Consider the following 12,503-nt stretch of genomic DNA (forward strand, 5'->3'; position numbering starts at 1 on the left):
ATAGGTTCCTCTAAGCTGCTCGTCTGACTGCTCTCCAGCTCTTTCCTTGAACCACCTTCTCAGGGACAGGGGAGCAGGAGGAGCTTCTGTCTTTAGTGACCATTTCAGCGAGTCGCTGTGTTCTGAGGGCTAGACCCCTACGCAGAGCATGAGGAACATCATAGAATATTCTTCTGCAGAGCAGAGCCCAGCCCAATTTTTTTTGGCAGTGTTAGGCTCAATCCTCACTGTGCTGTCTCACTCTTCATTAATCCTGTCCTCGTCAGCGAGATCTCTGTCACTTGATTGTGTGCTGCTTCCTCCACCAGCAATTACTTGGAGACTGTGATTCTTTCTTTCGATTCTGATACCTAATATAAAAGGTGGGGCTCACCAGCTCCCCTTAGAAAGCATCCAGTCTGTTCAGGTTTTAGTGACCCATCCTGTACATGCTGGCTGTACTTCCAACAGAAAGGCAAGCTCTGGCTTGGATCCTCGTGCAGTGTTAGAGGTGGCACTCTAAGCTTACTCGGAGCCACATTTTGGTCAGCAAAAAACATACCTTAGTTCTCACAAATTGTTAGGTTCGACTGCCATCTTCTATATTTACCTTGCAGGTTTGGGGAGGGCAGCTCTTTCTTTAGTACCAGATCCCTAGGAAATAAATAGGTCTGTAAACCACTCTTCTCTCTGCTTTGCCTAGGTGCATCATTTCTGGCATGGCCTCAGGAAGCATCGTTCTGTTCTACAATGACTTCAACCGGTGGCATCATGAATACCAAACCCGCTACTGATGGTGACAGCTGCATATCAGCCTTGCCCCCCGCCTAGGCAGGGGGAGTACCCCGGATCATCTTTCTCTTAGAAATAGCTATCACATCTGAATGTAACTTAAATTTGCTCTAAGAAGCAAAATATTTTTTAAAGTTAATTGCTATTTTTTTAGACTTTGCTTGACTTTTTTCGGGTGAATAGCAAAGCAGAAAACTGGCTGCTGGGTTCTGTAGTTTAAAAAATCTATATTTTTAGTCATAATGAGAAGTCTATTTTCACCAATTATGGAAACATACAGTGGAGCAAGTAAACCCACTTATTCTAGCTATATTATGAGAAAACACTTCCCATTTATCTGTAATTCTGAGAAATATATGATTTTAAAAATAGGGAAGTGGGTTATAATACTGCAATAGGGGAATTTTATGCTGTACTTTGGGTCCTGTATTTTTCCAAACAATTGTGCTTCTTCAGCTCTGAAATTTCTGGGATTTAAATAGTAAAGTTTAAATTATGGTAAATGTAATTTAAAACATCTCAATGAATTATTTCTATCAATATTATTCTTTTGGCATGTTTTAGGCCTAGAAAATTATGGTTTGGGGGAGGCTATTTTATTTGATTGTGTGGTTAACATAAAGGATCTACTGTCATAGCAAGTGTGAAATATTTACAATGTTTTCCTGATCTGTTGTCTCCATAGCATATCAAAATGAAATGATGGAAATGCTCTTGGGCTCACAACCTTTGCTTTTCTTTTAAAGTAAATGCAAGTACCAAAGCTCGCCCCTGAGGTTTGACCGTGCTGCGCACTGAGCCGGAGCGTTGTCGGGGCTCCCCCTCCCCAACCCGGGTTTGAGAACAGAGGCTACCAGGTGCTGTATTAAGCAACACCCGTTTTACCTTCTATTTGTTATTAAACTGTCTTCACCTTCCTTTTGATTAGCAATTTGTACTAAAAAACAATGTTATTTTGGTGTTGTATAATTCTACTTTTCTAGTAGATTGCTGTGTGAAATTCTGTGAAAAATATTTGAGAAAAGATCTGTATTGCATAAATAAATTCTTAGTAAGTTGTGAACTTTGAGTTGAAACTGACATTCCATCTCTATTTCTCCTACAACATACCTATAGGAGTCCCTTCCTTTTTTCTACACATTCAGCTCTTCTCTAAAAGCAAAGATTTGGAATGGCACAACTCAGTTTGACAGAAAATAAAATGGCATTTGTAATTGAACTGTTGGAAATATCTTTTTGCTCCTAATTTTAAACATTGATAAAACAATTATTTGCAAAGGAAATGTCAAACTCTGGTTCAGCCATAGAAAGAGACTTTCTTGAATGAATGTAGGAACACGGGCCTTCTCTGGCCAGATAGATAGATAGCTCTCTCTCACTGAGACGTAGCAAATGGGACCACTAGACCTGTCTCTAACAAATGACCACAGAAGAAACTTTAGATACACTTTCATCTAAGATCCACCACTGTTCTTTATAAACCATTAAGAAAGAAAATAGATGGTGAAATGTGGGAGGGTAAGGACATCTTAGAATCAAATATCTAAGTTACTGGTAAACTAAACATCCTCACTGGTATTAACCCATGATATCATACTTTGGAAACTTTAGGGTAAATGGTAGAAGAAAATTAGGAAGCCCTAAGTCATATGCCAGGCGTATCATACTTCAACAACCCCATTTTAACAGGCCAAAGCAGAGTTAGTTAATAAAGCAGCTTCCTCTTGGAGCCTAAGAAGATAATTGGCGCCCCCACTGCCTTTATGGTTTTTAAAACTTACAACTATGGAAAATTAACTGAAACATAAATAAGGCTGGTATCAGCAAAAGGGCATCTTAATGACAGCCTCTGTTTAGTGCAGTATTTGTTAGGGTGTACTCAACATTCACTTATTTTATCCAATTTTAATTCCTTTTTTAAAAAACATTACTTCAAATACATGTAAATCAACTAGGCAAAAAAGTCAAAGTTGAGGTGGTTTGGGATGAACCTGGATGCCCTACAACAGACAGGAAACGTGGCGGCACATTCAGTGAGTGGATGTGGTGGAAAGTGCCGTGTGTTCGGTTTACGTACAGTAATTTATAGCTGGCTTTAAAATGCATTGCCTCAAGAAATTAAGATTTTTCTCCCTGATAGTATTGATTCTTACTGAAATATCACCAGTCGAGTCCTTGAGGCTCTGTAAATTAAGAAATACCACTAGATCTGTGGGAGAAGGCATGAGGGCTTAGAGAATGGAGAACGTGGAAACCTGACGGGCACACTGATACAAACTCGTGGACAATGCACTCTTAGCTGGGAATCTTATTCCCAAAGTACACCAAACATCCATAAATAAATGTTCTAATTAATTAATTCAATAAAAAGGGATGATTTTGCCCCTTGGAAAAACATCCCACTTTAGTTCTACCTATCAGCATACAGGACAGAAAGATTCCAAGTATCTCCCTTGGGAACACAGGAAGCCACGTGTAGGACATGAGGGCACCGACGTACAGCCCGCAGCTGCCCTTTCCCCTTCAGCTCCAAGACCAGAGCAGAGCGACCTTGTGTCCTCCCCCCTCGCTGTCAGAGGACCAGTGAGATGGCAGAGGCCGTGTGGCCAAGTTTACAGGAGACAGCCAGGGATCCCAGCTGCAGCCAGACTGCACATCCACTTTGCACCCTTTCCACAAATAGAAGTGAATTAAAACAGCACACAACAGTTAGATCACCAAGATAGGGATTTCAGGGGAGAAATTTTCACTAGGTATCTTTGATATGTTTTCACTGGATATGATTTCAAGAGCCATGCAAATCATGGACCTGGTTTGGTCCCTCCTACTGCATCAGTCCTGCCCCACTCTCCACCACTGCTAAAGAACGCAGCAGATGGATGACACACATTGCTTCTGCCTCTAGAAGAAGTGTCTTTAGTTAAAACAGTTGGCAGGATCCCACCACTGAGCTTGGTGGTGAAGCTTTGCCAGATCCTGGTGTGTGTTATAGATCATGGAGTAGCAACCAGCCCCACAGCCTCACGTCATCACAGCATAGAAAGACTTAAATCTCATAATCTTAAGCATAGACTTAAATCTCAAAATCTGCATAAACCTTGCCTATCAGCAAATACACCAGTGCCTCTTACTTGCCTATTTCTGCCCCACCACCAGGGCAAGGAAAGAGTTTTCTACTCTAACTAGGACAGCACCCAGCCAGCTACTTCCCTATTTTGTACCATAACATATAATGATGTTAATCCTCTAGGCATCACAAGTTATCGTTGGGAGGCTGGGAAGTTTCAAAGCTTCCTGATTGTAAAAAGGAAGGAAATGACCATAAAATAGCAAATAAAATAATTTTAAAAATATTTTTAAAATTCTCTTCTATTTCTTCTCAGATGAGTGGGAAAAACGTCTTTTGGATTTTTCTTTTAGATAGATTTGAAAAGTTGAGTCCATGATGCATTTCTTGGGTCCCCCAAAGTCATTAGATCACTATTTAAAAACCCAGGGCTGTTAACGACACTGACACATCCCTCCCAGCCCTCACTGCTGTGAACAGAAATGCAGTTGCTCAGACCCAGTGACATCACATTTTTCTTTCTAATGAAACTGATGGTGGCTTGGCCTTCAGGCAAGCTATCTTCCTGAGCCGGCCGGGCTCTCTGGCAAGGAGAAGGCAATCTGCAAATGTTCCTGTGAATTCTGAGACCTCAGCAGTCATATGCCAGAAACGTGAGGTGAATTCATTTTCTGTCTCAAGTTCAGGAATATTTTCCTTGCCAAAATCAAGATTTGGGGGGAGCTGGGCAGGCTTGTTATGTCCTCATACCTGGCAGGAAGCAGCTGGCTGCTTTGCAGCTTTGGACTTGGATAATTTGACACACGTTCTCCAGACCTGACTTCAGCCTCAGCACAGACAGGTGCCCAACCCTCACAACTCGCCCAACTCGGCCCGCCAGGTTGAAACCATCCCGACCACACCGGAGGCCCGTGGTGCCCAGCTCTGCCCTGAATGAAAGGGGCTTATGTCTGGGAAGGGGCACAATCGGAGCAAATGAGCGACTATCTCTGGACCAAGTATGCCCTTCGCTTCCCCTCAGCCGTTCAGTGACGCAACACCTCCCTACGCTAACTGCCTTTGAGTTCAAGGCTGCGAGTTCTGTCATGAGCTAGCCCCTTGAAATCCACTGGCCAAGACTGAGCGAAGCTGCACACAGCAGCCTCTCTCCGGAGAAACTACTCTCCTTCACCTGACAGAACTCACGCGCCCCTGCTTCTGATAACCTCTCAGCTTCCTCGACTTTCTACCACTTTGCCAGGTGTCTCCCCTACCCCATCCCACTCCACTTATGACACAGACGTCTCCTCTAAAGCATCTCTGACCACCTGAGGGGCAGCCTGGTTATGAGGACAACTGCCCTGAAGCCAGGAGAAGCAAGTCCCAGCTCCAGCAACTCTGGATGAGACCTTGACCCTTCTGAGTTTCCTCAGTTATTGAATGGGGATATTATCTCTCCCATCTCTCTCTCAGGGCTGTGGTGGGGCTCAAATGAGACAGCGTAAAATACTCTGTAAACTGTGAACTTTTGTGGTCGTTATTATCTAGCCTCTAGGCATGTCCAAGCACTAGATTATCACTCTGTTAGAAAGCAGCTAATTCCGTCACTAGACCGCTATGCGATGAGAATCCAACTCCAACTCTGCACTCACATCTGACCTGTCATGCCTCCCATCTACTGACCTTAGGCCATCAACCAGACCAACTAAAATGAGTCATGCCTCCCACCACTCCCCACTACAGGACAGTTCTTTATATGGCCGAAGACATGCAGCAGATGTGCAGCTAGTCTCTCCTAACTAATACCTTACAGTTTTTCCCACCAGTCCTTGGCTGCCAGGGCTTCAAACCCCCTCACCACTCTGGCCCCTCTGCCCTCCGGGTGATGGTTGCTTTATCTGCACCAAACACCTCGAGGCCCTCAGAACAGAACTCCGCACCCGGGAGGGCTTGGCTAATACTGCCCACAGCCTGCACACACTTCTCGGGACACAGTTTAAGATTATGCTAACACTGAAGCAGCTCTGTTGGCACCTAATGAAATGGCGATCACTGAAATTCTCCACTCCCAGATCTCGCACGTGAAGCTGTGTACGTCCAGGCGTCGGGCAGGGATGTGAAGGAACCGCAGGACTTTACACTTTGATTTCACACCACAGGTTTGGGTCAGTGTTCTCACCTGCTAAGATAATCTGAAATCAGTCCACCCCATTTAAAACAATGCGTAAGCATTCTTTCTACATCGTCATTCACGTCATATGCAAAAACCAAAAAACAAAACAAGAAAACTGAGAACTGTAGACTTCCTTGAGAGCTGCACTGACCAGTATGGCAGGCGTAGCCCCATGTGGCTTGAAATGTGCCTGCTTCAAACGGAGATGTGTTCTAAGTGCCAGCACACACTGGATTTCAAAGACTTAGTATCAAAAAGAATGTAAAATATCCCAATGATTTTTTTTATACTGATTATATGTTGAAATAATACTTCGGACATATTAAGATATATTGAGTTAAATAGAATAGATTATAAAGTTAATTAATGTCACCTGTTCCTTTTTACTTTTTTTAATGTGGTACCAGAAACTGGGAAATGATGCAGCTTACATTATATTCCAATAGGACGGCAAACTGCTCTAGAAATCTTTCTCCCAGACAACATCATCACTCAGCAGTCTTTCTTTCAATATGGTTAATCTGTTCTGAACTGTCCTTCTGGTCTCCTAATTCACATTTCACAATCTAATCCACGAAAATATTCTGGGGAAGTTTTGCCAAATGCTTTGAATCCATATATTTCCTTATCACAGCAACCTTCTTGAAGAAAGAGACACAGACACACGCATTGACTTCTGGCCCACTGGTGAGCCCAGCAGGCACCCCACCATGGCCTCGGAAGGTCACCACTTCCCTGTTGTACCCCTATTCAAAGGGCAATTGCTGTAGATACTGATCACCGCTCGAGTCAGGGAATGAACATAAGACAAGCACAGGACATTCTCACTGTGCAGGAGCGGAGGGGCCCAGCACTGAAGTATCTGGATTTAATTTGGATTTTGAGACCAGAATAAGAAATCAATAAATGTTTGCTAAACGCATGGGTGAATGAACAACTTGCTTGTGGTGTCAGAGCCTTTATTTAGGATTACTATTCAGATGACCACTCACGTCCAGGCCTTGATTCGCCCCTGGATGACAGGGCGCCTCCAGAAGAGCACGGGCTGTAGAGTCGGTAGAACCTAAAACTGCAGCGTGGCTTTGTCTCCTGCCAATTCTGTGACCTGGGCTGTGTCACTTGACTTCTCAGCTTGCTCCTTTAACACTACACACTGCTCTAGGCTTTGTCAGATTAAGATAATTACAAAAGAACTGCTAGGCCGTGCTGCCACACCTAGTTCATGCTTCTTCCTGTCTCCAGGCCATCCTCCCCCACCATGTCCCAGGCCATCCATGGGTGGCACACGGGGTGGAGCATGTGCTTGACAGGAGGTGCTCCTTTGTCCTGTCACCAGTAACTGGCTGCCCTGGCCACTTATTTTAAGTCTTTAGCAAATGCCTTTGAACCTCATGGTTCAAGGGAGGGGGTCAGGTTTCAGTATCTGATCACTGCCGGAGGCCGTGCTCCGACACCTTTTTTTTCTCCTTTTACATTAGCACTTCCCTCCCATTAACAAAAATATTTCCATTGGAAGCTATGAAAAAGCTTGTTCTTTAACCGTTAGTGGAGAGAGAGAGCAGAATGTTCTAGACCTATCCATCACAGCTTTTTTGAAACTGCCCTCCTCCTGAAGCCTGTACCTGCTATAGCTGAGGGCCCAGGATACCCATGTGTACTTTGTAATGAGCCTCTGGATTGGACTGTGGGTCAGCACCAGCCCAGAGAGAAATCATCGTATGGTCAAGGCCAGTCAGATCATCTCACTCCTACAGCAATTTGAACTAAGAGATCCAGAGCCGAAGTAGATGGTTTCAGGCCCTGAGAAGGACAGCCTTGAGAAGTTGGAGACAGGAGCAGTGCCAGGCTAAGCCAGAGCCACAGGCAAGCGGACATGAGGGAACCAAACCGAGAACTGAAACGCACCAAAAGATGCAGAGACAGGAGACCTCATGATCTCTGAGAGAGACAGACAGACAGAGACAGACAGGGGAACAGCTGCCCTGTCTCCCTACTTCCTATAAAGCCTGACTTCCTGCTGGTGGCTCCAGAAGACTCCTCTCCTATTTATTCTCCTGTTTATTCTCGGCCTTCTACTTCATGAGCTTCTACATGTGTAATCAAATAAACTTTGACCAACACACATCTCCATGTGTTCCTCCCAAGCATCATTCTCTCTTCCCCTCATGGCCCTGAGACATCACAAAAACAGACACCAACACCTCCGGAACCTGGGCCAAGGAGGTGTGCTTTGATCAAACATCCTTTGCAAAACAACACAGAAACCTTGCCCACCCCCGATTACTGTTTGTCAATAACGAAGAGTTTATTACAGGTTGGGTACACTTGTCGGAAGCAAAAACCTAACAATGATGAATCAACTACAGGGCCCACCAGTTTAGAAGATGAGCAGGTAAAACAAATACACTGATTATGTACAATTATTAAAAAGAGCAGGGTGGTGGAAAAAAAGGAAAAACTGCCAGCAGCCTTCCAGAAGGTTAGTAACAGAGGATGTCTGTGGAGCACCTCCCCACACAGTCCTGACTGGGCCTCAGGGCGTTTCCTTAGTTGTGTCCGCCCCACTCCAGATGAAAAGCAGCGATGCCAGGGGACCCTGGTGGCTTCTCAGGACAACTGGTTTATCCTGTTCTGCTAGTAGCTGGTTTGCTGAGAAGAAAATGCCTCGGCCCCAGGTGATGCCACATGCGCGCCAAGCCTTTCATGACACAGCCCAAAGGACAGCTTCAGTAGCATTTCCTAATACATACGTGGGAAGAGCTGGGGGGAAACACACACGTCAAGGGAAGAAAGTGGCCTTCCCCTGTGGTCTGTGTACAAATAAATACTCAGTGTTGGCTGAAGTGAGCCAAGCGCCCAAGCTGCAAGGTGGGCTGCTTCTTCAGGCATCTGAAAGCGCTTCTCGAAGTAGGTCCGGAATTAGTGTCCAGTGACCAGATTGTCCTCCTAGGTGCTCATTTCTTTTCTTAGAAAGCCAGTCCTCCAACCCCCATCAGCAGAGGAAGATGCCATGTCACCTCTCACGGGACACCCACAAAGGGACAAACGCAGTTCTAAGTTCTGTGTAAGAAAAAAGGCAGCCCTCCGAGTTTACTGAAATAAGGGAGAGGTCTTGGATCGTCCAAAGTGTTTCTATAAAAATGCATTAAATGCTAGGTAAAGTTGCACATTCTCCTGGTGACGCTGCAGAATGTCCATTGAACTGAAAACACAGGTAATTTAAAACGAGCCATTTCAAATGTCTGTCACCAAAGCTGACACTGCACATGACACCTCCAGGATCTGGACGGCAGTGCCCACTGTGTGAAAACAGGCCAAGCCCCAGCCCCGGGCCGCTGGGTCCCGGCAGCCCTCGGAAGATGCCAGCAAACCTGGAGCGGGCGGCGAGAAAGGCTCTTCCGCGCGAGGGCGGCCGGCGAGGCCGGGCAGGAGAGCGGCTCCCGGCGGCGGCGGGGGGCTCAGGCCCGGCGGCCCGTCAGTCCCGGTGGCGGCGCCAGGTCCCTGCCCGCTCACAGCCGGTGGCAGCAGGAGGGCGGGGGGAGGTGGGAGATTCCGGAGGGGTGGGGGCCAGGGCGGCCGCCCCGGCCGCAGGGGGCTCGGGGGCGGAGGGCGGGACCGGAGAGGCGGGCTCGGTGCCGGCGCGGCCGCCGTCCTGGCAGAGCTTGCCGCCGAAAATCTGCCCCTCCTTATCTAGAGCCGTGTTCTGGGGAGAGAGAGCGAGACAACGCGTTAGCCGGGCGGGCTCGGGCGCGGGTGCCACGAGCAGAGCGCACCACGGAGCATGCACGGGACTCGGACACAGAAGAGGAGAAATAACCCAAGCTGCTCTGCCATCAGAAGCCTGAGAAACGCCCGCTCGGGGCCCACGCGGGCACCGCCGGCCTCTGCTCCCAGTGCGGGGGGTCAGCGCCCCTGGGCGGCGGCCTGGGGCCTCCCCTCCCGGCTCTGAGCTGCGCCTGAGGTCTGAGGGCCTCTCTTGGTGCCCAGATCTTGAGCCCCAAGGACTCCTGGGACAACAAGCAAAGCCTACGCGAATGCTAGGGCTTTGACAGTTAACTTTTCATGACTTTTTATATGTCATGTAAATAAAAATCTCCTTACAACTCATGGTGGCTGCCTCACCTATAAAAGCCCGAGAATCCGATGGTGCAATATTACCCATTTTTAGATCCTCCACCATCTCACCTGCTCTTCTCTGCCTGTGCATTGTTTCGTTTTTTAATGTTGTCACACCCTCAAAGTTTTTAATCTGCTTATCTCCTCAGGGAGCACAGAAACAGCCACAAAGGGAAGGAAACTGCTTTGCTCTCTGATCCTAGACTGGGAGGTGAGACCTACACTCTCCTCCTGGACTCAGGTTGAGCGTTTCTTGCTTGTCCATGGAACAAGCCGCTGTCATCTCACTGAGTTTTCCAAAAGTGGGGGAGCTTTCAGTTCTCAGGCACCTTTAGCTAAAAGGCACCACGACCAGAAGGCGTTTTGCAACCTAATGATCCTGGGGGAAAATGCACCACCGATTTTTTCAGAACTCGGAATTAAAAAAAAAAGAAAAGTAGAAGTCTGGAGAAAATATGAATAAACAACAGGGCTTTCTAAGATAGACTTGTGTGGCTGCCTTCAGGGCACTGGGTGCCAACTGTGAAATACGTGTGCTCCTCAGGCCCTTCCAAGCTTAAGCTGAACAATCTGGTAATTTCCAAGGACAATTTCAATTCCCTGGAGAAGAGGTAATTGTGGAAAAGCCAAATCAGAAACTTAGCATGGCTCTTTAACAAGCTTCCACGCGCCTAGTACAAGGGGGGCCAACCCTCAGCAAAAACACTGAAAAGGGAGAGAGGCAGCATTCACCTTTTTCTACCACAAAATTTCCCCTGGGTAGAAAAAGAAACTAATTCCCCGGTTACTTCTCCTTTTCTCTTCCTGTCAAGAGACCATGAATGTGTGCAGCAGGACAAAGCGTCGCAGTGCAGTTAGTACGTACCATTGCCTTGGACCTAGTCAGAGGGGAGCAATGCAGGCGGCGAGAGAGGCAGGAGAAGGGGGGAGAGAAGCAGGGACAGAAACTAGACTTACTTTAAACGGAAGCAACACGAGTGAAACAGCTTTGTCTATCTTAAATTACGCCCAAATCATTCCCGATTTCCCCCAGAAAGAAGCATAAGCCCCCCACCGAAGCAGGGAAAGCAGTCCATTTGAATCCGTCCTTTCTCAAGTCACCTACGAGATGCAGCGTGAGCAAGGTTTCTTATAATTCTCTTCTCTGCCACAAGATGGCCTCTTCTAGTCCCTGAGGCTGGGATGAGCCCACTGGGATAAACAATGAGCCCGCCCTACAAAGGCACCGTCCTTTCCGAGTATGCCAAGGACAAGTCACAGAAAATGCAAATGCAATCCAAAACCATTGGTCCATCTTAGACCCAAACCTTGTCCAATATAATTCTCTTCTCTTATCCCAAAGGCTAGCTGACTCTACAATGTCTTACTGGGAAAAAAAGCATCTTTGCAAATGTAGTTAGAGAGAGCACAAAAGCCTTCACAGAGGTACCCATCTTATGCTTTTCCACCTACGTGACAAACAGGAACAGCCGTTAGTAGGAGAACTCTCGGAGTCCTCCTGCCGTGCACTCGCCAGCTTTAGATCTGGGAGGGAAGGCAACATGGCAAGCTGAAGTTTTACGGTCAAGTTTTCCAAGGGCGTGCTTGGCTGGCTGAAAAGGATGTCAGTAGGTACAGCAGACCTGCACCGACAAGAAGCTAAGAGCTGGACGCTGGTGTCAGAAGTCTGAGACAAGCATGCAGATTTAAGAGGGGCTGGGAATTAGAAGTTGCTCTGAGTAAGCACAAGGTGTTGAATACCAGAACTCTGCTTCAGGAGTCCCCACAGTCTCAACGGGGTAAAGAGTGAAACTCTGAAGTGTCTCTCAAACTGTCAAATCAAACTGTCAAATAAAATGCAGACAACAGCATCAACTTTACTGTCTTTCACCGTTCTTTACCATTCCTGTCCTATAATTTCCTCACCTGAGCCTCAGGCACCAACTTGGGGGGCTCAGACGGAGAGAACACTGGGGGTGACAGTAGAGAATAAGGTTCTGTCTGTAAGTCACACAAAGTTATCTGTGGATCCCACCTCGGAACCGTTAGACACCATTTCCCCTACTATCTGTATCCGTAGGAAACCATATTAGCCTCACATACTCCAGTTATGAGAACACATAAATACCAGGGAGAGTCATTTGTAATTATTTTTAATATAAAAAAACATTTAAAACTGTTCCCACGGAGGGGACACACAGACACATAGTGCTGGTGAAGAGGATGAGGACGACGACACGGAAGCATTGCAAGCTGCCCCCACACAACCGTGCCCCGGGCCAGGTCCTCAGTTGGGTGAGGATTAGCAGGACAACCCCATGGAGGCCTTCTTGCCACTGCTTTTGGGGACAAGCCAAAATTCACAGGCCGGCCTTTAGGCCATGGAGAATTGGCCCCTCCAGAGAAAGCTGCCTTGAT

General features: G+C 46.8%; 2 protein-coding genes across 20 annotated transcripts in view; one reads left to right on the top strand and one right to left on the bottom strand.

Moving 5' to 3' along the window:
* The window catches only part of LRBA (LPS responsive beige-like anchor protein), a 706,265-nt gene extending 704,275 nt beyond the window's left edge, over positions 1–1,990 (top strand). For 3 of the 5 annotated variants that reach the window (XM_070611607.1, XM_070611606.1, XM_070611605.1), the window contains exon 57: positions 683–1,990. In XM_070611607.1, coding sequence (XP_070467708.1) covers positions 683–773 — 91 coding nt within the window. In that variant the 3' untranslated portion in view covers positions 774–1,990. The remainder of the gene's footprint in view (positions 1–682) is intronic. The other 2 variants (XM_070611608.1, XM_008526384.2) reach the window with 1 other exon arrangement.
* Positions 1,251–12,503, bottom strand: part of DCLK2 (doublecortin like kinase 2) — a 144,302-nt gene continuing 133,049 nt past the window's right edge. For 5 of the 15 annotated variants that reach the window (XR_011537758.1, XR_011537757.1, XR_011537759.1 and 2 more), the window contains 2 exons: positions 11,847–11,929; positions 8,271–9,693 (listed from right to left, as the gene is read on the bottom strand). Coding sequence is in view for 10 of the 15 variants with exons in the window: in XM_070611611.1 (XP_070467712.1) it covers positions 9,466–9,693 (228 nt within the window). In the remaining 5 variants the exon portion in view is untranslated. Of the gene's footprint in view, positions 6,000–8,270; positions 9,694–11,558; positions 11,930–12,503 lie in introns of those variants that run through there. The other 10 variants (XM_070611611.1, XM_070611610.1, XM_070611614.1 and 7 more) reach the window with 6 other exon arrangements.

This window comes from Equus przewalskii, chromosome 2, assembly GCF_037783145.1.
Source record: "Equus przewalskii isolate Varuska chromosome 2, EquPr2, whole genome shotgun sequence".
NCBI classification, from domain to species: domain Eukaryota; kingdom Metazoa; phylum Chordata; class Mammalia; order Perissodactyla; family Equidae; genus Equus; species Equus przewalskii.